The sequence below is a fragment of the Nannobrachium achirus genome, assembly GCF_963921795.1.
Source record: "Nannobrachium achirus genome assembly, chromosome: 12".
Lineage (NCBI taxonomy): Eukaryota > Metazoa > Chordata > Actinopteri > Myctophiformes > Myctophidae > Nannobrachium > Nannobrachium achirus.
This window is the reverse complement of record NC_137832.1, coordinates 58,896,915-58,923,259: the sequence shown is the minus strand read 5'-3', so window position 1 is coordinate 58,923,259 and position 26,345 is coordinate 58,896,915. Positions and strand designations below refer to the sequence as shown.

Below are 26,345 nucleotides of genomic sequence, written 5' to 3'. Positions count from 1 at the left end.
CCTGGTTGTGCCAGACCCCCTGTCTGTCATCATCATTTATGACATCATGCCTTTTGTAGGCATGTCATCATCATGTCATCATCATATATACCCTTTATATAGAAAAGGGACAGACCGACATTTGCTTATGTAGGCCTACCCATTTCATGGGTCTGGCAAATATATAACATAATATTATGGGCTTTCTTTTGTTCTCACTTGCAACCTTTCCTCTTCCCTGCATTCAAGGTGCATAATGGTTCAAATGACTGCTGAAGGCTACATGTGTATAAGTGTCTTTTTCTGTGTTTTTAACTTTAACACACTGCTGCTATGAACCATGTGGCCGTAAAGTCAATGCCTACAGTTGCTGTAGGTACAGTAATAATTTCCAGATATGAGTATTTGAGTTGGCCAGACTAGCAATAGAATACAACAGAACTTCAGAAGATACTTCTATAAAATGAAGCATGAATTGGCGCGCACACATACATTCAGTGAAGGCAGTTCAGAACTGTTTCAGAAATGTTTCAAGAATCACATATTGGGACAAAATAGTTTTCAGTCTTGGGATTTTTTTCTGGCTTTAACCCCTGTTAGCAACATCTATCCTGCCTTCTTACTGCACACAAGTGGTTACGGAATTGTTGTCTTTACATTTTAATGTCTGAAAAAAGATTTGGTGATGAAGCAAAGTGTGTAGTACTAAGTAACACTTGTTTAATGTAAGACTTGTCTAGGCTAGTCTTAATTGACCATATTCACCTGGCGGCCATGTTTGAAATTTGCATTGCCGTGTGAATATGGTCAATAACTAGAAAGGTGCAATTCTTGGAAATTGCAAGTGTGGTTGCCTATATATTGTGGTGTCACTTTGTGGTGTCACTTGATCAATCCTCAAATCCATTATATTGTCCGGAAACAGGAAAGTAAGCTTTTCCGAGCCATGAGGCCCATAGGGCAGGAGCCCATCTTCTGTTTCTGTAGCATGAGGCAGCTTGATGTACTAGCACACCCCCTGGACATGGCGCTAGTATGTCGCAGGGACTTACCCCCAATCCAACCCTTGATGCTGAGTGCGCCAAGCAAGGGAGTCTTTGGTATGACCCGGCAGACCAAACGGAAAAGGGACAGAAAAAATCCATTGAACTCCATAGACTTGAGGGGGTTTGGGGGTTACTCTAGATCAGGGGTCTTCAACAGGGGGTCTGGGACCCCCAGGGGGTCCTCAGAGTTACTACAAGGTGGGCACCAAATCTTTGTGTGATAAGAACTAGCATCCCTATTCTGAGGAGGACATTAGCCGAACATAGCAGATCTACAAGCTCACAACGCTGTAGAGCAGCTATTTTCGGCAAAGAGCTTTGGTGTAGAGGGGGGAAAAAAGACCAGACCAAGTACAGATTGAAAGTTTAAATGTCTGAAAAATCAGAAATCCACCCTGCACTGATGATAGTGCTGTCACACAAGTCTGTGAAGCAAGAAAACGTTTCATCTGTATCATTTTATACAGTATGTATTGCTTCCTCTCTCTCTCAGCTAGGGGGTCCTTGGCAAGGATCTTTGTTAGCCTCTGGGTCACCAATTATTTTCCGATTCCACTGGACGTCACCTGGCATGTTGATGACGTTACCGGAAACAAAAAAAGATTTTCCTGTTTTTTTGGAAATTAAAAGGGGGAGAAAATGGAACGAGGGGCTGGACGCAAGGTTGACGCAGCAGCCTCTATCTTTTGAGTGGATCATCACGTGTGGACAAGGATTCTAGGACACCAGTGGGCAGCTTTTTGCTCCCGTGCACGGATCAGAGCGACGTAGAATATTCAGCGTGTAGTTTCTTTCTTTTATTTTAAAAGGTTGGTGTAAAAACGCTCTGAATCCTGGCAGTCAATGAGTTGGCTCGCCACTGTGAAATTCATAATAGAAACGACCGTGGTCATGGTCTCACAGTGCGGTCACATCGTGATGCGTTGTGAAGTAGGGCCTTTATTTGTGCCTACTTTTCACTCTTGATTTGTTTGTCTTTGTGAAACAGGAAGGAGAGGATGCCGTACAGTTTGCCAACCGTGTCAAGGCTGCTATCGCCAGGCAAGGAGGACTGGTTGACCTGCTATGGTAAGACACTACAGTACGATTACACTGGCTTTGCGAGATAACATGTTTCATAGCAATTCTGCATCATTTTGTTTTACATGTCACACACTGTTGACCAGTGGGACTGGGATCTATCTTTATTTCCCTCGATACCAAATGTCTTTGCCAAAAATAGACGATCAACAAGCTCGGCTTCTAAATTGTCTGTTTTCATCTAATGTCCTCCCGTTGGTTAACCCCCAAAATGAGTTTTTTTTCCTCACGCCGTGCAGACTTCAGTTCAATAATATATAGTCCTTGTTGCATTCCTAAGACAATAATTTGATTACAATAAATGTACCCCCATTGATTCCGGATGGAGACCCGATTGCAGGGGGTAGATTTATTATAATCAATGTTTTGTCTTATGAATGTGACAAATACAAAAAAATATATTGAACTCATATTATATCATTTTGGGGGTGAACTACTACTCCTTTAAAGTTCTCCTTTAAAGGTACCACGATATTGCGCAGCGAAAATAGTCATTAGGACTTGGTCAAACAAACATTTTCAGTTGTGAGACATTTTGCTTTGATCCATGCCTCCCCCCCAGAATAGGAACGCACGATAGGGTTCACGGTCAAATAGTTTCATTTATTTTATTTTTTTTCATAGGGATGGGGGTCTGAAGCGAGGGAAGGTAAAGGACACGTTCAAAGAAGAACAGCAGAAGCTGTACAGTAAAATACTGGTGGGAACCCAAGAGGACCGCAGTCGCTCCTGAAGGAAACGCTCTGGAGACTGACTGGCTCGGAGGAGGCCCACCTTCGCCTTCGCCCGGCGGGGGGAGAAAACTGTATAGAGGCGGTCGACACTCTTCCTTCCCTTGCTGGAGTTTCTTGGACCGGACTGTCCTCTCTCTCTCTCTCTCTCTCTCTCTGATGTCAACAATACTCCTTTTGGCTTCCTCGGTCACTGCCTCAGTCTGGCATGCCCAGTTCTCATTGTTGTCACAGAATGTTGAGTCCCCCTCCCTCCCTCCCTCCCCCCTCCCGCTGTCCTCTTTGATGTAATGGTTCTAACGCGGAACGGAGGACCTGGTTTGTGTTAAAACGAAGGTGCACACATACACAAACGGTGGCATGTTGTCTTCCTTGCTGACAGTCTTTTGGACAGCGGGCAAAAATAAGGGTGTATTTATGCTCTTGACTTGAGTTCCTTACTGTATTTGTTTGGTAGTTTAACCCCATTTGAGTTCTGTTTCATTATAATGTTAACATATGACATTTGTTCATATGTTAAAAAGTTGCAGGTCTGGTGTAAACCCAGGTAATAGAACAAGAGGTATTGTATATACTGAACCGTTTTTACTAAAGGGAAACCCTGTGACTGTGTTGGGAAATGCATGGCTGGCTTGTAAGTTACCCAATGTATTGTAACTTGGGGGCACAGTGCCACATTGTGCGATATTTTTTTCATCTGCTTTTTTGTTTTGTTTTCTCCAATGTCGAAAAGAGCCTTATATTTTAAGCTTTTGTGTTTTACAAGTAAGAATTGTATCTGCACATGTGTAAAAAAAAATATAGGAGTTACTTTACAGATGAGATCTGGAAAATGTCGTCTTTTTTTTCTTCCCTGTACTGCTTTCCACGGAATGTGTTAACCGTTACGCGTTATGAAGTGGAGAATGTGCAGGTTGTTGAAATGTAGCCGATCTTCTTGTCCCAGCCAATATGCAACCTCATCCCAACGTCATCCCATCCTTCTCCATCAGTTCACCCAGGAAAGTTCTTTACACCTCGAGTTCAGACAAAAGATTTGCGTAGAGACTAAACTGTTTTAACCCATTAAGACCTGAGGCCGAATCTGCAAATGTCTTCTAACAGTTTTCTGAAAAACTCAAGTTCAAACTTTTTCCATGTCAAGTATATGTATTTGGCAGCGCAGCGGACCTCCACCTCAAAATATGTTGTGCCAGGGACCATCAGAACCAAAGATTCGAGTTAAGAATGTTTGCTTTAAAATAATATAAAATGTTTAGCACAAACTTTCAAGATTTTTCTAAAATGGCCAAAGTATCCACCTGTTTCCGCGGGAGTTTACTGGAGATTATTTGGACCTGTTTGGACCACACTTCCGGTTTAACAGCAGACATACAAGCTCATGTCGCGTCGCAGATGCAAACGTTGTGAGCTTGTAAATCACACTCGGAAAGTTGTGGATAAAATAGTGCATTAATCTATAAATGCCAGATCAGACTTTCACGATTTTAATGGGTTAAGCCTGATTTATATTCAATCTTGTAAAAGTCTCCTCCTGTGCGCCCTGTACACTTCGCTGAATTCCTATCTCAACTGTTCTCCAGACCAAAACATGCTTATCATTTATTACTACAAGTAGCTGCATAAATCACCACCATACAAAAACCATGGACACCCTTCTTAAGCTTCTCACGGTCTTGCCAAATTTACTTAAAGTGACCTCTCGAAGCCATCATGATGTTTTCGCTTCGGGGTTCCTTTTTTTCCCCTTCTCTCGTTTGGCAGCTTCTTCAAGGAGGCACCAAAGGGGTGATGGAGTACAGCTGTAGTCTTGGACTCCCTGCTAGGCTGTAGTTCAGGGAGATGGACAGCCTTTGCATCCCCCCCCACACCACCCCACGGCTCAATGGGGCTGTCATCCCACCACTAGACTTTGCTGTATCAGGGTTAAGTCATTAAGTTGAAGCGTCAAATCTGTTCACCAAAATAAAAGAATCAAGAATGTGACCTCATCTATGGACTTTACTTTATAAAAGCCATCTGTCGTGCAAGCATGTACGCACGTGTCTTTCTCTTTCAGCATTCCTTGCTGGAAATGCATGCATGAAAGCATTGGACGTGGCTGAAATGTGTGAGGCTATATAGTCATCAGTTTGCCAGAGTGCAGGTGGGGTTTGTCAGCTGAGCAGCACAGCAGTGTCAAGTAAGCCGGTTTTGTTTATCAAGTTATTACTGAAGCAACAGTCTGCCCCACTGGTAATGGAGAATTCCTACATAATCCAAGCTTTTGTTGTAATCAAGTATATTCTGTTTTTATCCCTGTTTGGTTGATCTAAAAGGATTTAGTTAATGTATTGGGTGTGCAAATTGTGATTAACATATACTCTACTTGACCACATTTATAAGGGTAGGCCCTGACCTGTTCTTGCTCTACACTTTAATATTGTTGCTGGAAATGGTCGACCGAGAAGCTTGCAATGTTTCGCAAATGCAATGTGTTGTGGTCTTGTAGATCTAGTAATACTACGTTTCAAGTGGTTAGAGATTATAGAGAAAGCTGTCCGCAGCAGCCTGCCAGAGGTTTATGTTCAGTGTTGTACACTGAAATACAAGGATATTCAACATGCAGCTTTAGTTTATATCATTTTTTTATTCGGGAATCGTTCCATAAGAAGTTTGAATGGATAACGTCCTTCACTGTTCCTTGAATGCCATTTATACTTCCCTCGCTAGCCTGTCGGTGACTCCTTCCTGCTGGGAAACCAGCTTTTCTGCATATCTGACAGAAATAAACCATTGCTTTAGTTTTGTGAATTGTCTTGTCGTGTTTTCCAACTAGCTGTGTTTTAGTGTAATCAAATGAGAGACGATTCTTTGTCAAGGTGACCAGTACACAGCCTGTGGTGATTTCCTTGACCACAGGCCAGTGAGCCACAGAAGTCAGATTGAGCTCCTGTCTTCATTGATTTATCATCAGTGGCAACAGGCCACTGGAAGAGTTTAGGGGTTAGGACAGAGCGCTCAGAACTCTGTGTTGCTATCACAGTGGTTGTCAACCTTTTCATGCTGTCACACATTTTTAAACTTTTCTTTTACGATTTGGCCAATGTTTGATCAGTTACTTTCTATAGGGTTTGTTAATTACTTTTTGATGCAGCAATGGTCTTTTTAATTTAATTCTCCCCCCCCCCCTGCTGCTCTATCAGATGATGACCATACACTCAGGAACACGCTGTCCAGCAAGGATGCCTTTTGGTGGATGTGAAATATGTCTTGATTATTCAGCTGAAGACCTAATCCTGAAAAACCAACTGGTCCTGTGCTGTGACAAACTGCCAGCAGTTGGCTTTGTAGAGGCGAGGGTTCCCCTTTAAAATGGTTTTGTTTTATAACTGGTGATGGACAGGGCAACATTCTTTTGTTTGGGCTCTGCAACGGACTCAAACGGGCCCATTCATTGATGGGTGTCTGGGGGGTAAAGCATACACAATGGTCAGGCAGGAAGCAGCGAGAAGACCTCAAAAGGTTGCATTTAGTAAGCTGTGCCATGTCTTCACAGCTCAGTGCCAGCACTATGGTGAAGCAGCCAGGACTGCCAGGGGCGTCACACCAAATTCTGGGCCCTGGGTACAAGGATTCACTGCGGGCCCCCCATGAATGTTAACTATTGAAAAATAGCAGATATACAAGCTCACAGCGCAGCACCGAGTGCCGTGCTGCAAGCTTGTAGATCTGCTATTTAAAAAAAAATTGTGAAAGTGTGCAAGAAACCCATGTTTCCATGTCAGTGATGCTCAAACTTTTTCATGTGAAGGACCCCCAAAATGTTATGAATTTGGCCACGGACCCCCATCTCAAAATATTTAGTTCCAGGGACCCCCCCTAGGAAGCAAAATTTGAGTTACAAATGTCAGCTTAAAAAATACATATTCAAAGATTTGCACACATTTTCACGACTTTTCAAAAATAGCAGATCTACAAGCTTGCAGCGTGGCACTCGGTGCCGCGCTGTGAGCTTGTATATCTGCTATTTTTCAATAGCTAAAGTTACTAGGGCCCCCTCTACCTTGGGCCCTGGTAACTCAGTCCCACTTTCCTACCCCTTGTGACGCCCCTGAGGACTGCACACATCTTAGCCCTCAGCTGGTGCCCAGACCGGTTCCATAACCCCAGCCCCTATCAACCCCGCCACGCAGATGTATATTTCACTGCTGTCAGCCTGAGACCTCTTCTTATTGCCATATTCTTCTTCTTTTTGTGTGTTTTTTGTAAGTTAATGCCCTATACTTGGTCATCCTAGAGCGGTGTCACGCCACACGTATGTATAAAAAGTAGCAGATCCACAAGCTTGAAAAGCAGTGCGAAGTGACACGTTTTGAGCTTGTAGATCTGCTGCTTTTTGAATTTGAATCCTGAAAAGTATGTTTTGGACATGAGGTTTCCAACCAGAGATGATTTATAAAGTTAAAAAGAAATGTAAGCTCTTTATTTCCTGTGTGAAGAAAGAGCACCATGTCATGCTGCATATTTTAGGATTGCAATAATAAATAAAGTAGCCAGCTCATAGTATTACCATTTAAAAAAATATATATAGATAAACAAGATTGTAGCCCTATGCATAACCAGGACTTTGCAAATTGCCACTACACTATGTTGAAACAAGGTTAGGAGGACTATAAAAATGCAAAAATGTTGCAATAAATGGATTATGCAAGCTACTGTTGCCACTCATTCAAGGCGGTGAGTAATATACAGTAGGCTATTATATTGCACATCCAAAGCTAATCATAATCACTCAGTATCCAGAGATAGGGTAATAGCCTACTCAAGTAAACTCTTTCACACAACACCTGCTATTATAGCCTACTACAAAACCTATAGTGCAGTTAGTTTTTTCTTTTCTTTCTCCAAATAGGCCTACAGTGGTATTTTGTATAGTCTTGACTCCTGGCTATTATTCATACAGAAAAATCATTTATTCTGGTGTGAATTACAAGATTTCCACACTTCATCCATTCCTGGGTAAAGGTACAAAGTAAGTGGTAATAAACTTGACAAGGAAGGCTATAATTAACTGCACAGCAACAGGGCGGAGCTCCGGAGTTCATAACACAACAGTGACTGTGTAGCAAGCAGCCAGCCTACTAAATAAGTGCCTCGTCTGTCTGGTTCTTGGTGCGTTGGTTGATTCAGACAGCAGATGCACCGCGCAGGGCAGCGTTAAGTCCGCTAAGAACCTCCTAGTCCAATTAACGACCATGAAGAGCGACGGAAATCCGTGCGTGCTGCTGCCGCTTGCGTTCGGTCTGCGATGGATTTGAATTCTGATCATAATCATTCACAACAAGAAGCGGCAACAACCCGCCATCAACAACAGACCCGGACAAGTTGGAACGAAAGCAACAACGCCTGCCCTGCCTGACCCGAAATAGTAGTTTTTCTTTCAGTTCTGTTTCATAGGATCTATCTAGGGCTGCTTATCCATTAAAGCTACCCTCCTCCCGGTCAGTCTTGAAGAGTAGTAGGCCTGTCCTGCACGCACGTCATCTGGCCGTAGGCTACGCTATAGACGGAGTTCCTCAGTCGGACTGTTCCTGGGAGTCGATCGTTAACATGGAAACGTACACAGATGTGCTGCTCGTCACTGCAAACGTGGGATCGCTGTTTGACAACGTAAGTACAGCCAAATGATAGGTTTTCACGCTTATGCGTATTAAAACAGCTAAATAAATGGGTGGTCGTGGTTGGCATGGCATTGGCAGGCCCCCAAAAAGCTTTATACTACTGTATACTCTCAATTAGAAGATGATAACGGCGATACAAATGAGGTTTTAATCCAAACTAGTTGGCGTATGGAGAAATAGCCTACAATCTGAAGTTAGACGCGCATATTAACCGCATAATCGCCGCATATGGACATGCGCGTAATGAGTTGTCTAGAAGGCGGTTGTCAAGAGGAGCAGTGTGGTTCTCAAACTTTTCCATGTCAAGGACCCACAATTAGTCCGCGGGCCCCCATTTGAAAAGATAATGCCGGGCCCCCATATAAGAGAAGATTTTTACGGCTGTAATTCTCAACCATTTAAATTTCAAGGACCCCCATTTTGTCATGCGGCTACGGACCCCCATTTAATGGCATTATATCTCCGGGACCCCACTTAATCAATGTTAATTTAACTCAACGGCTCCATTTGGTGCTATTTGTACACTCCTGAGTTACAGACCCATTTACAGGGTCCATTTGGTTCCTATAACTATCCTTTATCTTGGGACCCCCTGGAACTCCCTCAAGGACCCCTGGGGGTCCCCGGACGGACCCCTCTTTGAGAACCAATGCTCTATAGTATAATCAATGAAAGGGCTCCCCAAAAAGTCACAGATTAAAATATATACAAGTAGATAGGGCTATAAGTGTAGAGCAAGTTGCATTTGTAAGCAATTGCCAGTTGTAGCCTATATAACCACCTGCCATGCTGCTGGAATGTGTGCACTTCATACCTGTCCAGTTAACGCCATGGGGTCCACGGTGAACCCAACCCCACAGGGGGCCAAGGACGATTGAATCCTGTCAAACTGCAGTCTTTGTTAAATATTTTATTATGTTGTTTTTACACTACTTGGTCTTGTTGGATGTGTTGTCTATTTTTGTTTGGACCCTACCCCCCTTAAAGGCCTGCAAAATGCATCTGTATTTGTTCCGTTTTAATGTAATTGTAATATTATTATGAGGGCTCATGGCTGCACAACTAGGTTAAGAGGGTTTCTATTTAAATCCCAGCACTTTCAGTTGTTCCAGCTAGTCTGGGCTGTCATAAAACTTGCAGGCTTTCAGACATGGGGGAGGAGAGCACTACCAGGGTCGTCACAAGGGGTAGGAAAGTGGGACTGAGTTACCAGGGCCCAAGGTGGTGAAGGGGCCTTCATTATTTTATACTTAGCTATTGAAAAATAGAAGATATACAAGCTACGAGCTTGTAGATCTGCTATTTTTGAAAAGTCTTGAAAATGTGTGCAAATCTTTGAATATATGTATTTTTTAAGCGAACATTTGTAACTCAAATTTTGCTTCTGGGGGGGGGGGGTCCCTGGAACTAAATATTTTGAGATAGGGGTCCGTGGCCAAATACATATCATTTTGGGGGTCCTTCACATGAAAAGGTTTGAGCTCCACTGACATCGAAACATAGATTTTTCCCAAAACCTTAGAAGGATTTGAAATATTCAAAGATTTTCATGATTTTTCAAAAATAGCAGATCTACAAGCTCGCAGCGCGGCACTCGGTGCCGCGCTGTGAGCTTGTATATCTGCTATTTTTCAATAGTTAAAGCACAGGGGCCCCACAGTGAATCCTTGTACCCGGGGCCCAGAATTTGGTGCGACGCCCCTGAGCACTAACAGCACACTCATGGAAATCTGGCCCTGGACCATGTTTCCGGTTGCCATATCTGGCAGTGGCACCAATGGAAACACGTTTGATCCCATTGTGGGAGATATCTGTAAACAGAGTATCTTCCCTTGGGGCCGTAAGCTTTTCTACTTATTTGGCCCCTTGATTTGTATAAACAAACCCTTCATAACATTTTAGCCAGCCTTCAGGATAAGACCAAAGGCACAAGGCCAAGTACTGTAGGCTACTTCACAGGATAAATCCTATTGCTATGCAGGATTTACTGGTTTTAAGTCTTTGTTACAAGCAATTGTCCATCTAATATGTGGCTGTATAGTTCCTTCGAGATAATCTCTGACACTGCAAATTATGAAAATCATTTTAATTTCAAACATTGCTGAGTCCTGGGGTATCCACTGGCCTAGCGGTCCAGGTGCATACCACATGACTGACAGCGTGTCGCGGGTTCGAGTCCCGATCCCAATGTCCTTTGCTGCGTGTCACTCCCCGTCTCTCTCCCCTTTTCCTGTCAGTCTACTGTCCTATCAAAACATTGCAGTCCTTCAAGAAGTTGAAACAATACACAGAATATATTGAGTTCATAGCTGTGTTATAACTTTGTATTGTATTATTTGTACGGTACATGATGTATCAGTCTGGTCCACTCCATAAAGTACACCAGTAAGACTCCCTAATCGGGAGATAAGCGACCGTTGGTCGCTTATCTCCACAAATAGGCCAAAAGTTTGTTTTACCAATTATCAAGACATACGGGCAGTTGACAGTTTGCCATGGTTACTCATTGAAGTTGAATCTCCATATATGGAGATAACGTACGCATCACACTAAGTCTGACCTCACCAGCCCATATTTGGGCATGAGCAACTTATGTCTCCATATATGGAGATATGATGACATCACACAGTCCTCAGCCGATGATGTGGCGTGATGTCATACAATACACAAACGAGCCCTACAGTATAAAGGGGCAATTCTTGCCAGGAAAGAAGCATTTCTTCGACTCAGACCTTATCGCCAGGGTTGGCTTATAGCAGCTGTCGGTAGATAATGCCGGTCTTATATAAGGGTCATTTGTGTACGGTGTGATGTCATACTGATGTCAGCAGTGTGATGTCATACTGATGCGGAGATATGAGCAGGGCAAAGGTGTGACGTGTGACGTGTGTGACGTGACGGACGGCCGGTGGAGGTTTTGATACTAAACTGCGACCTGACGGTCGCAATCATTATTATTTGAACATTTTTGACAAAATCAATATGTAGCTGATGTTGTGTCCCAATCATTAAAGGGGGAACAATTCAAACATTTTCATATATGGCAGATCTACAAGTTCACAGCAACGCTTCGCAATGTGTCATTTCGTGAGCTTGTAGATCAGCTATTTTTGTCATTTTTGAATATGGCTTATAACGCCCAGTCCATACCAATGATCTACAACGCAACTAGTTGCAACTTGCAACCACTATTATTCCGAAACTGCGCCGACCGGCAACGGTTCCATTCAGACCGTTGCAATTTCCTGCCACTGGTTGGTCGCGCTCTAATGGTAACCTTTCTACTATTAACATTGCAACTTTATGAGCCCCCAGCCCCCACCCCCGCAATTTGACTACCCCCAATTAGGAAACCCAATTCAGATCTTGATAAACACCTGGATTTGAACCTGGGTCTCCCACATGTACATAGGGGTGTAAGCCACAGATATACAGTAAAGAGCCACCCTGGTCAGAATAGCCGATGAAAACAGCATGAACCTACAGACACCGGAAGTGGCGGAAGTGCTGCGGTTAACGGAAGTTACGTCATGCGTTGCAGTCCGTTTACATAAAGATTGTAGCTCTTAACTACTTAAGTAGAACAGTTTTTTTTTTCACCAGCGGGGAATATGAAAAAACAATAACATCCGGTGAAATTCTCCCGGCGGAAGTAGCACTGTTTCATGCCGTTTCAGCCTATGGTCTTGACCAGGCTTTTCTCTTCGCAGATGAGTTAAAGCCTGGCTACGAGAGGCTAATAAAGAGCTAGATGCTCGTTCGCCTCTGCAGTTAATTGGAGCGATGTGCAAAAGTTCTAGTCGGGACTTCCTGGAAAAAACTAAGGGAACGCTGTCAGTCAAAATGACTACTGGCCAATCACAACGTGTCTTTTCCGGGACTTATCCAAGGACTACAATTCAATTCAACAGAGCCAGTTCCGATGTTGCGCTGCTCAGCTGTTCTTACAGGCTGCATACGTAAAGACCAGCCCCCACCTGCCTCTGATTGGCTTACCGACTTCCGTATGTGTGACGCACGTGGAAGCAACGAACACGGAAGCGATGAAGATTCCCTTAGTTGCTCAATGCATACGCCCCCTATAGCCGAAGGAGGCGGCTACCTTTCTATGTCTATGGTGTAAGCAACCCAATGTATAATAGTGTCCATTACTGGCAGGCTGCTATACATGTACATACCGTAGTCACTGTTTACTGTTCTGCAATGGAAATATCACTATAGTCCATTTATGTCAGTGCTTACACTGATCACAGTGTCATTATATAAGTGGTGTGCTTGTGTGCGTGCGCGTTGTGTGTTCTTCAAGTATCCTTCGATTCCTGCAAGTGCAAAATCATGCAGAACATGTCATGAATAAGCGTACACAATTACTACAAACTTTGGAGAAACAAAAAGCTAAGTTTCGAGACTGAGAAGTTGACCAGTTTATCCTGAAGGTATCGTTCAACGTTGGAAAACCCAGAAACTTCATTTACACCTGAGAGACCCTTACAGGTCCATTGTTACATATGGTAACAATGGACCTGTAAGGGTTTCTTGGATGTAAATGAGAGAGAAACTACTCCAAAATGCTTTGAAAATAGCAGATCTACAAGCTCACAACACACCGAAACTACAACACACGAAAACTGGAAATACAATAAAATAAAAGTAGTACTGAACCTCAAAATTGTACTTAAGAACAGTACTCGAGTAAATGTACTTATACTTGACACCACTGATTGTTAGACGTGGACACACATATTTTACAGTGTGCATGTAAGGTATATTTTGACTTAAAGGGACATTCCACTTTCAATAAAACCTTTGGTCATGTTATCGTGAACACCCTGGACAGTTTTTAATTTGCTTGATTCTATATTTAGATATTTAATATTCATTTTATCAGACACTCCCCAACCAGGGCCCATTCCATTGTAACTTCAAACTCCATTTCAACTATGATAGATTCATCAAAAACACCCATCTTTATTTCTGGTGACTCATACTACCCTCCTAATACATGAGCTGGCCGTGTTTTTTCAATAACTTTCTTGATTTATTTTTTATATTTTTGGGTGGAAATGGAAAAAATGTAATACAATAAGGGTAGTATGAGTCACCAGAAAAAAGACTATCATGGTTAAAATGAAGTTTGAAGTGACAATGGGCCCTGGATGGGGAGTGTCTGATAAAAATGAATATCAAATATCTAAATATTGAATCAAGCAAATTAAAAACTGTCCAGGGTGTTCACAGAAGCCTGAGTAGACAATAAAACTACCAAAAGTATTTTTGAAAGTGGAATGTCCCTTTAAGGCCAGACCTCACCAAAGCAACTAGTCGCAACTCCTTGTAACAAAACAGTTTTAAGGCCATGTCACAACAATGCAACTCCAGTTGCAACTGCCATAATGGTTGCGAGTAGTTGCATGTTGCAAGCATTGGTGTGGACTGGCCATAGCATAGCAGGCTCTGATGAGCAAGCACAGTCTTGATGCCTCAGACACTAATCTTTGGGTTTTGCAACACAAGGAAGGGCATTATGATAAAAAAAATAAATAAATAACATCATGGCTATTTTGTTCCTTCCTCAAACATATTAAATGTCAAACCAAAGAATGTATAATCCATGGTTGTATCATTTCCTAGATGAAGATCTTGATGAAATGCTTCGCTTGTAATTCTACCCGTATGAGTGATTGACATATGAACCCTTCTTGATTCTTGAAATTCCTAGAATCCTGAAATAAAATATAAAAGTTTAATGATTAACCAGTTAAGCCCTATTTTAGCTGATCATGAAGAGCTGTTTGTAAAGCCGTCCGTTTTCCGCTGTAATAACATCCCCAACAGTCTTGTTGGGCAGAGAAGGCTGATGCTCTTGTTCACATGTGTGTAGAAGTTGTCTGTGTCGGCTTCTGGAATGACACATGAGGTAAATCCTTCTGGACACATTGGCGATTCTGGCATGCAAATGCAGTATGCAAAGCCACTGCTGCTCAGCCAGTGTCAGTCCGGTCCACCTGGCTAGGGGGAAATGTTGCATACATGTGCTGTTTTGGGTTCTCTGCACGCCTGCCATTCACTGGAGGTTTTCGGTTATGATGACGTGTCCTCATGTCATGTCTTAGCTCAAGGAGGAATTGATGACACATATCACAGAATGTTATTTGTATTTCTGCCCGAAGTCTTAAGTGAGCACAGGTTATGTTTGGTATTAATGCAGACGCTTTTGTTGCCGTGGTTAGATGATACTTAAAGGGATATTATATTTCACTTTGAAATAAAATAAACAAAAAGAAAATGAGTGAAAAGAAAAAAACGGTGGCGCAGTCGCCTCACAGCTAGAAGGTCCCGGGTTCGATTCCTGCTGGGGGACGCTGGGGGCGTGTTCCCTCCTCCGTGTCATCAGCGCCCACACCCTAGGTGGGGTTGGCAAAAGGGCCTTTCTGTGTGGAGTTTGCATGTTCTCCCTGTGTCTCCTAGGGTAGATACCCTCACAAAAACATGCAGTAATCCTGGTCTCTATAATGCCTCCCCCTGGCCAGCCGGGGCGCCTGATGGAGGGAAGGGAACTGGTTGGAATAATGTGTTCCTCCATGCGCTACGCCCAGCCGGGGAAGCTCTACCCTGTGAAGAAAAGCGGCGTGCTCACTCCTCATGCACTGAAGGAAGCATGAGCTCAGTTCGGGGCTCTCCCCAATATATATATATATATATATATATAACCATTTTAAGAGGGTAGTAAAAAATACGCGCATGCCCCCAACCACTGAAATCAAAGTTAAAATCGCTAAAACGATAGAAAACAGTAAATGAAAACATTTTAACATTTTTCTTTTCTTTTCTTTTCTTTTCTTTTCTCTAATTACAATCTAAAATATGAACCCTTGTTGTGAAAAAACAAAGTTGTCCTTAAAGGAGAGGATTCCAAATAATCCTGCTGACTTATTAATTTTCTTTTCTTTTGCACAATTTGTTTTCTTTTAATATGTGCCGTTTCTATTTTATATTTCAATGTTAATAATAAACTTAACTAAAGTAAATATTGTGTACAGACTATATTGTCTGGCTGCTGTGTGAGGGACCAAATACACTCCTTACCACTAGCTGTATATAATGTGAGCTTATTCACCCTGGATAAGACGCACCAGCAACACACACACACACACATATATATATATATATATATATATATATATATATATATATATATATATATATATATATATATATATATATATATATATATATATATACACAATCTAAATGTAAAAAAAAAAGAAAGACTGGGAAGAAAGACTTGCTTGGTAGTGATGTGTGAGGTTGATCTGTCTGCTCTACTCATGCATTTTGTAAGTGTTCTACCGGTCATGCATTATTAAGCAGTAAGCACACCCTCTAGAACTAATGAATGGAATAGGTACACCTGCTCATGTGTATATGTGTGAGGATTGAATGGCATACACAGGATATAATAAACAAAACCAAAATCATTGTATGTTTGTGTTTATTCATGCATGCTTTTTTTAAACTGTGCAGAAGATATATATATTTTTATAGATCTAGTGCAGGGGTCTTCAACAGGGGGTCCGGGACCCCTAGGGGTTCCTCAGAGTTACTACAAGGGGTCCTCCAAATCTTTGAGTGATAGAACATTTTGTTCTCCTTTTTTATATTAACCACTTAAACCCTAGTGTCCATATTCTGAGACCTTTAGCTAAAAATAGCAGATCTACAAGCTCACAACGCCTCGTGCTGCGAGGTGTTGTGAGCTTGTAGATCAGCTATTTTTGGCAAAGAGGTTTGGTGTAGAGGGGAAAAAGATCGGACTAAGTACAGTGTTTTTCTTTCTCTTTGCAGGTGGGAGAGATTCAAAGCGAATGGCTAAGAGAATTTTATACGGTGAGTTTGGGACCTCTCTTGTTGATTGAACAGCTCATTCATTGGGACTCAGAGTTTTTTGTGTGTTTTATTTTTACATTGCTCAGGTGTGCCCAGCCTATCATTACAGTGCATGTATAGAACAGTTCAGTATGTCCTATGTTTGTTTATGCTATAGCAAGTGTTTTGCACACACTAAGGTTTGGTTTAGAAACGCTAGAAGCACACAAACACAGCGAGTTGGATAACGATACTGTACCGTGCCCAACCAGTACTGTTAATGGCACCATAACTATAATTATAAAAATATACTTTTAAAAATCGTTAAAAAGTCAAGTGGTTGGCAGAATTTACACCGACTATAAAAAAGAATACAATGGTGAACAATAATAGTTATAGTTATCTTTATTGTGCTCTGTGTGAACAGTGCACCCTGCTGGACAATTCTGTACTTTTCAGGACAAGTTCATGAAATACTGAGCTCTGGTAATACATGTGTAGACCAGTGGTTCTCAACCTTTTCAGGCCGCCATGCACCCTAACATAATCACATTTTAACTGGGGACCCCCCCCCCCCCCCACCCCCACCCTGACGAGCACTAAGTTCAACACAGTTCTATTGTGAAAATAGCAGACCTAAATGCTCACATGTAGATCGGCTATTTTCACAATTTCTGCATCTAATATTTGACAGTTTGGCCGATGTTTAATTTGTCATTATAGAAGTTCTTAAATTGTCACCTTAGAAATGTTCATAAACCCTCTTTACACTTAAACGTTATGCTGGTTTGTTTACTGTTGAGTGACAAAACAATGTTTCACATTGAATTAATCATCTGGGGACCCCCTTGGGGGTCCTGACCCAAAGGTTGAGAACCACTGGAGTAGACTAGGGATGGGAGGGAGGGTTTAAATAAACTTCAATTATTTCAAAATTCAGCTATTGCTCACTATAGTTTCCTTCCTCATTTCAGTGGGCACATTCTCACTATAGCCTAGCTCAGCTAAACAATCCACTCATGTTAAAACAAGGTGGGGATATGCTGTAGTTAGTTTAACTAGCTGCATTAGTATATAGTCAGGCTACATTCTCACACTTTTTTTTTCTTTTTGCATTAATTCTGCTCTCCAGTCCTTTCCATACCCCCCTCTCTATCTAAAACGGCCACTGACATATAAAAAAAGGGGGAAAATTTGCTAATATTTTGATGATGTATTTATGGGAATGTGCAATAAGCCAATCAAATTCATTGACTGTACTTACTGTACTAAATGGTTATCCATTGTTGTTGTGGGCGAAGGGGGAGGAGTTTAGCCCTGAATCTGCGACACAGAAAGCTGGCCGCAATGAAAAAATGCGAATTTAACAAAACATTTATCTAGCAGTTGCAGGCATAAACATTATAAAGATTCTGCAACTTCATGGCATATTTACCACTAAAAGTGTACAAGCCGCCAGAGATTAGAATTCAGGTGTCTTAACTTTCTCCTCCCGTGCTCCGGTCGATTTTACCGGCTAATGGCAGCTATGTAATCGACTGGAAGCACCGGAGCGATCCTACAGCCTTGGTAGTAGGCTAATATTGACTGTATGACTTCTCCCCTCGCTGATACAAACACTGTGTGTGTGCGTGTGTGTGCGTGTGTGTGTGCGCACACGCGTGCGTGCGTGCGTGCGTGCGTGTGGTGACAGAAAATAGCCGTCGAGCGACAAGCTCACAACATGCATTTCTCCTGGTCAGGGCACGTCCACACATCAGGCTTGTAACGAGTGGAAACTCCACTGCCTATAGCAGCATTAGACTGTGTCCAGACAGAGACAGGGGCAGTAACACCCATCCACTCCCTCTGTCCCGTCCTGTCTGGACAGGCCCTCAGGAAGACCACAGTCATACATATGTTGCACGCCGTTCCAACCAAACTGCTTTCAGAGAGACCACGTGACTTACTGCAGTGGTCCTCAACCTTTTCAGGCCGCGACCCCCAAAATAATCATATTTTAACTGGGGACCCTCCCACCCTGACGAGCACTAAGAGTTGAGGTTTTACATTTTGCATAACATGGTTCTATCGTGAAAATAGCAGATCTACAGGCATTGCGAGGCGTTGTGAGCATGTAGATCGGCTACTTTCACAATTTCTGCCTCTAATAGTTGACAATTTGGCCAATGTTTAATTTTTTCATTTTAGAGGTATTAAAAAGTCCTCAAATTGTCACTTTAGAAATGTGCAGATACCCTCTATACACTTCAACGTTATGTTGGTTTGTTTACTGTTGAGTGAGAAAACAATGTTGCACATTAAGTTAATCATCTGGGGACCCCCCCAAAAACTGTGAGGACCCCCATGGGGGTCCCGACCCACAGGTTGAGAACCAGTGACTTACTGTATCATACATGATAATTTTAGTCCGTGTCATAGGCTCTTTAACTAATTGAACCACATGAATACTCAATCAAGTTGATAGGTTAGCTTCTTTTTAATAGAGAGAGCAAAAAGATGTTGTGAAATGTAAGGCAAAGTGATTCCAGTATGTTTCTGTGCCATTAGCTTCTTTTTAATAGAGAGAGCAAAAATATGTTGTGAAATGTAAGGCAAAGTGATTCCAGTATGTTTCTGTGCCATTTTCAAGCCTCATTATGTAACCTTTCTTTAACAAATACATTTTAATTTTGTCCAATCTGTATGGCAGATATACAATAGGGGGCGGTTGTATGTTGTCTCCCTGCTCCTCTATTGAGACATTTAGATCGGGTCAAAGGTCATGTCTCACCTAGACCAGTGTTTCTCAACCACTGTGCCTGGGGACCTTTGGTGTGCCCCTGAGAAGGGTCAAGTGTGCCCCCTGAAACTGCTTGAAAGCCAGTATTGCATTTATCGTTTTAAAAATGATTTAAACTAGTGAAAACAGCTGATCTACGAGCACACAACGGGCGTTGTGTGCTTGTAGATCTGCTGTTTTCACTACTGTTGTGTGACAACCTTGTATGATGAAGCAGGGCGTTACTTAGCGAAGAACCGTACAAATTTGAAACTTGGGGATACAAGGTTTCTTCCCGACAGTGACGATATTTACACCCCCGTAGTATGTTGGTGTGCCCATGGATTCTTGGGACATGAGAAGTGTGTCAGAGAAAAGGTTGAGAAACACTGACCTAGACACAGGATCTGACAAGAATTCTGACCTGATGGTCAAGATTCAATTTATCCCCTGATCAAGCAGGTCCGCTCTATTAGCTCACAGGTAAAAAAAAAAATATATATATATATATATATATGTCACGGTTTGTTAGAGAAACAGTACGGTCGAGAAACGGAGCACTCGCCGTGCTGCACGGGGCGGAACAAGCGGTCGCCACAACAACGTCATCCAGGCGGAGCCGCTCGATTGTCCACGACATTGCAAGCGGCGCGAAGGCCAGCGGACCTTGGTCCTGCTCTTCGCCCCCGCCAGGGCCGGCCGCGCGAGTTACGAAGCCGTGGTGAATGCAATCGTTATATTTATGCCCAGGCCGTAAGGCCTGGGCAAGCTAGGCTAGGCTAGGCTAGGCTAGGCTAGTAAATAAAGAAAGAGAGTCGCTAGTGAATGGCTGTCGTCGCCATCTGGTGGTGATTAGTGTGTGGTGAACGACAAAACAAGCGCTCTTACAATGAACGTCCTGAGTTACCCAAACATACTGTAACATATATATATATATAATAAAAAATAAAAAAAATCTGATCAAATCCAGGGTAGAAGAAGAAAGTTACATAGTGCTGCTTTACAAATTACTTGTAGAGTTTTAAGCTTATTTTGATGACTATAGTTATCAACTATAGTATAGTCATAAGTTGCTATTGTCACAAATATCCTGAATTGCAATGAGTTGGGCCAGGATAGTCGTGACATAACATGTTCATATATCATCCTATTCTGTACCATACAGACTGTCTACAACTACAAGCCACGGTTCATCGCCCTGCACTTCCAGGAGGTGGGAGGGAAGGACTACATGGCCAACATGGGGCACGCAGAGAACTTCTTCAGGTAGGACTAACTGTTCTTTATAATGGTCCATGTCTAAACAATGTACACACTCTAATATTTACACTCTTCAGCACACGAGGAGCACAGTTTTCAGGGCAACCATGTGAAAACAACTCAAAATAATCCACGCCGGGGGCACGGTGGCGCTGTCGCCTCACAGCTAAAAGGTCCTGCGTTCGATTCCCGCCAGGGACGCTGTGGGCGCTGGATGCGTGTTCTCTCCTCCACGTCATCAGTGCCCACACCCTAGGTGGGGTTGGCTAAAGGGCCTTTCTGTGTGGAGTTTGCATGTTCTCCCCGTGTCTCCTAGGGTAGGTAGTAGGTACCCTCACAAAAACATGCAGTAATCCTGTTCTCTATACTGCCTCCCCCTGGACAGCCGGGGCGCCTGATGGAGGGGAAAGGAACTGGTTGGAATAACGTGTTCCTTCCACGCGCTACGTCCAACCAGGGAAACTCCCTCATGTTAGGTCAAAAGAAGCAACTTGGACTCCTCTTATGTTGAAGGAAGCATGAGGTCAGTCCGTTGTCTCCCCAGGTTGGCAGAGGGAGTGTAGAGCTCAGGATTACATTAGATAATTGACACCGGGTGAAAAATGGGTTACAAAATGATGAGATAAAAATGTAGAAAAAAAAGAAAATCAACACCTCCATGAGAGTTGATTTTCTTATTAATTAATCTAACTATTAATTTGCATGCTGACTTCACTGATACTAAACAGTGTCGCCACCATGTTAACAATGCCCAACTGACATCAACAAAGCCCAACTGACATCACTGAACTGACATCACTACAGTGGACAGACAGATACAACAGGTATTGCACAACTGGACGTCAATGGTGACTATTATTCCGCCCAACGGGTACCGGTCTGGGTTCTCCAACATTACTTCTGAGACTCCTACATTCAATCCCTCATCGCACACCCCCGGGCACAGGACTAGTTTCTAATAATTTTTGGACAAACTACAAGAACACCAAGATAATAACACATACAACTTATAATTTACATATACCATGTGTACGGTATTATGTGAGTATCACAGAAAAAAATGTTAATATCCGTAATTGTTAGTAATACTTCTTCTCTGTGTGCAGGATCATTGAAACCAGTGAGGAGATGACAGACTTTGACCGGGGCTGCATCTACGTGGACAACCACTTCAAATCAGAGGACAGCTTCACGGTGAGCAACCACAGCAGTTCACCTCTTTGTCCAGTAGATGGAGCCCTCCACCACGTTAGTGTTGTGGAGTTATGAGGAGGGCACAGTAGCTGTAAGTTACTGATCATGGGTTTTGAGGCTGACAAACTGGACTGGGTGGGCATAGCCAATGTTGTATTGTCTTCCTAGCCTAATATTGGACAGTTTTATGTTGTCTATTATGACAGTTAATGTTTGCTGTTGTGAAACTTGACGTGATGAGGTGCATCATCAAATATGCAGCGGTATTTGTCCAACAACATGAGAGTATGTCAATTTTAATGCTGTACAAATTTCAAATTTGTAATCTGTTATGAAGAAAAGTTTCCCATATTCCTTTCACTTGATGGTTTGCATCAATGTAACCTTATGTAAAAATGAAATGAGTGGAGGTAGGCCACTTCTGTTTTGATTGATTGATTGATTGATTGATTATTTTATTTGTCAAAAAATGGAGAACAGTACAAGTATAGTCAATACAATGGAAATGTAGTACAGTACAGGTACAGTTAAACACCCTGCCTAAAAGGAACATCCCAAATAAGTCCTTTTACGGTCTTTTTTACGTCGGTATTCAATTCACGGACATAACAAATATCAAGCAAAGAAAACATTCAATAATATGGCAGTTATAAAAAAAACACTATATGTACAGGATAGGGGAAACCAGGGGGTGGGTGCTCACTTCTCACCTGTCTATGGGAGAGGTGATAACTACCTCCGTCTCTGGCCTCCTGAAAGGTGAGTTCTCTGGGCAGTTTTGAAGGATGCCAGCGAGCTACATGTTTTAAGGGAGGTAGTCAAGGAATTCCACACCTGGGTGGCAGTGTTGTAGAAGGAGAATTTACCCATATTTGTCTTATGGGTTTGTGTTATCAGATCATTACTGTATGTGCGCTCCCTCTGGTGCTGTGGCTGTGGGTGTCGCTAACTGTGGCTAACTGTCAGTGTGCATAGAAAGTTTCGTTTCATAACACATACGCATGCATGCACGCACGCGCACACACACACACACACACACACACACACACACACACACACACACACACACACACACACACACACACACACACACACACAGACCTTCTCATAGACAAGCTAGCCTCATGCCCACAGTAGGATGCGTGTGGTAAGATTCTAGTGTTCCACAAAAGACTGAGCACTGCATTGAGGTTCATTTGCATATTTGTAATAGAAAATGGCATTCTTTGCCTGTCTGAATACAAAGAATATTTGCTTTAAAGCTACAGTCCATACATTTCATGGACATATCACTCTCTCCAAACTGAGAGAGGTAATTGCCTATTTCAGATATAAGTATGTCTGAAATTAAAGATGTAGTGTCCATTCCAGTGCACTGTTTCAAATAACCTTATTGACGCTGTCAACCAGTTGAATCGCTAGCCCGGAAACTAGACGAATCTACCCCTGCAAAAAGAATATATAGTGTGGCCTAGGAGATCACATCCTACCCGACACCAGCGTAGTAGTAGAGTAGGAACACCACCTCCACCGTGGATAGTACTTGTTATATTGTATTTACATTAATATACTCTGACATACAGATCGGTTCAAATACAATTGTATTCATTAAGGTAAGTCCTTTATTGCATCTTTAATTAGTGTGGTTGCCCGACAGGGCAACACACTGTAGTCCTGGAGAAACTTAATTTTTTCCAGATAAACCTTATTCTAGATTAACTTTATTTGTGAATCCTCATTGAGGATTGGTCGAGCTTCACATGACAGTTAGCTTGCTGCAACCACACTTTCTAGTTAGAGTGGTTGCCCAACAGCATTAAGCCCTTTGCACACAGGACAGTTGCGTTTTTTTCGTTTGCGGCATGAATAAAACGCATTGGATTTGGTGTGCAAGGCTGTGCGGAATCGGCGCTGCGGATCCAAAAAGGAGTGATGAGTTTTTTACCGCATGCGACAAGACGCACGAATCGAACTGGGTTCGATCGAGAAAAAAACGCACGGCGGCAGCCACTCATCGCACGGCTAATTCGGAGCCGGTGTGCATGAGGTCATAGAGAATCATTGTTTTCTTTTCAAAAAATGATATTGTCCGTTTTATCTGTGCGGTTAAACACGCCTGTGTGCAAAGGGCTTTATAGTCCTGACTTTATCTATTACTAGGGTAACCTTTCCGCTGCCATTGGAAAAGGCAGGGATAGGGAATCAATAGGGAATCAATTGGAGTGGGAATCAGTAGGGAATCAATGGGAGTGGGAATCAATAGGGAATCAATTGGTCGAGCTTCACATGACAGTTAGCTTACTGTAGAATACAGTATAGTCAGCAACTGTCATTAACCACACTCGCAATTTCCAATTGCATCTTTCTAATTATAATAGTCATGGGGACATTTTACAGTTTTCACAGTGATCAATATTTCTACACTGGACCTCTGCGTTTGTTGAGGTTTGTGTTGTTTCTTCCTGGTGTCTGACCTGCATACGACATTAGACTCGCTGCACAACCTCTCAGACCGTACCTATAGTTAGCGAGCAGCAGCCTCCATGGAAGTGACATTGATCTTAAAAATATAGTACAATACAGTGTGGCGTTTGGCATGGTAGCTATAAGAACCAAGCATGAGTACCGTCAGAGACTGACCGTTTAAAGGCAGGTTTGTAAAGAAACTCTGGAGTCTGGACCCATGCATGCTTCATATCCACATCCATCATTTAAACTCTGGTTTCTTGTCGTCGTAGCTGTAAAGCCCAGAGCATGTCGCTCTGCTGCTTGTGTCTGTGATGCTAAACAGCCATTCTATACGCCTGCCAGGAGGCTGCCTTGCTCATGGGGGGGAAATACTAGGGCCCAAGGTGGAGGGGCCTGTCTTTAGCTATTGAAAAATAGCAGATATACAAGCTCACAGCACGGCACCGAGTGCCGCACTGCGAGCTTGTAGATCTGCTATTTTTGAAAAGTCGTGAAAATGTGTGCAAATCTTTGAATACATTATTTTTTTAAGCAAACATTTGTAACTCAAATTCTGTTCCTGGAACTAAATATTTTGAGATGGGGGTCCGTGGTAGCCTAGTTCCAGACCCTGAATCGCTAGCCACACCCCTTAAGATTTTAGTTTTGGCGATTCAGGTAGTGAAACGAAATGTCAATTCAGACTGAGTGTCAGGCTAGGTCCGTGGCCAAATCTATACTATAATTTTGCGGGTCAGTCAGTAGGAGGTCAGTCACTCAGTCAGTCAGTCAGTAAATGCTTTTCCACTACAAACCACCCACCAACAGGGGGTGGTGACGTGCGGACTGAAGTCTAACACACACCAATCTCACAGTTAGGAATGTTGCAGTCTCTCTCTCTCTCTCTCTCTCTCTCTCTCTCTCTCTCTCTCTCTCTCTCTCTCATATATGTGGTTTGCCTGCATGCACGGGTCACTAATGCACCGGGTGCATTTGATGTGTGTCTTATCTTCCGACGGGTATGGCAAGCGCATACATCCCCATACTTCTATTCACCTAATTTAGCTGTTAAATTATTTGTATCCATCAAAAAATATACACTCCTCCATGGGTTGCTCCTTACATTATGATGCTCCCACATATTCTCACACACGCACCAGTTACAGTTAATTTCTCCATAACCCACACTCTGCACATATATTGGAGCACATATCTTCAAACGGGTAAGGTCTAGTACATATCATTTTGGGGGTCCTTGACATGAAAAAGTTTGAGCACCACAACACTGACATAGAAACATTTTTTTTTCCAAAAAAACCTCCTCAGAAGGATTTGAAATATTCAAAGACTATTCAAAGAAATGTTCATGATTCTTCAAAAATAGCAGAAAAGCTCGCAGTACGGCACACTGTGAGCTTGTATATCTGCTATTTTTCAATAGTTTAAAGCACAAAATGTGAGTGGATCCTTGTACCCATGGCCCAGAATTTGCCTCAATCTAGTCTCCACACCTCTCCTGAAAGCTACCTCTGTCTCCTCCTGCCACCCTGTCCAATGACCTCTTGATATTATACCAGAACAGGTCTGTTAACTTCAGCCAAAAACTCCCGAGTGTTAATTTTAATCATGAAAGAAAGTGTAAAAAAATAGATGTAATTTTTTTCTCTTTAACCATTTCATTACCCATTTAATATCTATGCTGCCCTACAAAGGCAGAGTGCAGTAACTACGAAAATGAATTTCACCAAAAAATGGATTTAAAAGTGTTACAACTGATCAGCCAAATGAGATATAGGCTTATAAGTGATATTACACTGATTGTATATCTGTTCTTGAGGTAATTGTTCATCCCCCAATATCATGAATGCTAATTTGACCTTTGGGCGACACAAATAAGTCGGTGTGTCCCAAAACGTAGTTACTGCACTCTGCCTTTGTAGGGCAGTATGGCCGATTCTACAAATGCCTTCTAAATCAGTAGTTTTCAAGTCAAGGACCACCAAAATCATATGTATTTGGATCTGAAAATGTTTTGTGCCAGCCAGGGACCCCCAGAAGAGAAGATTCAGAGAAGATAAAGGGCAGCTGTCGCTGTTGCTTTAAATTCCTCCGTCTTGATTGGGCCCATGTGGTCTATCTAGGTGAGGAAAGTGGCTGAGTATTTCTAAAACTATTAACCCCAACTCCTCCCAGGTGAGACCCCCAGACTGGCTGCCGTGACAGTAGGGGTCAATGTTTGTGTCCGCGCGCCGAGGTGAGTGAAGTCAAAGGGGAGAACGTCAATGGCCAGGTGTTGGGGTGTAGACAGCGCAAAGTC

At 42.6% G+C, this 26,345-nt stretch overlaps 3 protein-coding genes across 4 annotated transcripts in view; all 3 read left to right on the top strand.

Moving 5' to 3' along the window:
* The window catches only part of LOC308295273 (glycerol-3-phosphate acyltransferase 4-like), a 29,937-nt gene extending 25,974 nt beyond the window's left edge, over window positions 1-3,963 (top strand). Inside the window, exons 12-13 of the mRNA XM_080738299.1 lie at window positions 2,014-2,093; window positions 2,730-3,963. Of these exons, the coding sequence (XP_080594425.1) occupies window positions 2,014-2,093; window positions 2,730-2,838 (189 nt within the window). The 3' untranslated portion in view covers window positions 2,839-3,963. The remainder of the gene's footprint in view (window positions 1-2,013; window positions 2,094-2,729) is intronic.
* Window positions 1-26,345, top strand: part of dbnlb (drebrin-like b) — a 199,397-nt gene that overhangs the window by 121,391 nt on the left and 51,661 nt on the right. The gene's annotated exons all lie outside the window — the stretch shown is intronic.
* Window positions 8,012-26,345, top strand: part of inpp5l (inositol polyphosphate-5-phosphatase L) — a 38,502-nt gene continuing 20,168 nt past the window's right edge. Inside the window, exons 1-4 of the mRNA XM_080739685.1 lie at window positions 8,012-8,488; window positions 16,345-16,386; window positions 20,292-20,392; window positions 21,493-21,580. Coding sequence (XP_080595811.1) covers window positions 8,429-8,488; window positions 16,345-16,386; window positions 20,292-20,392; window positions 21,493-21,580 — 291 coding nt within the window. The 5' untranslated portion in view covers window positions 8,012-8,428. The remainder of the gene's footprint in view (window positions 8,489-16,344; window positions 16,387-20,291; window positions 20,393-21,492; window positions 21,581-26,345) is intronic.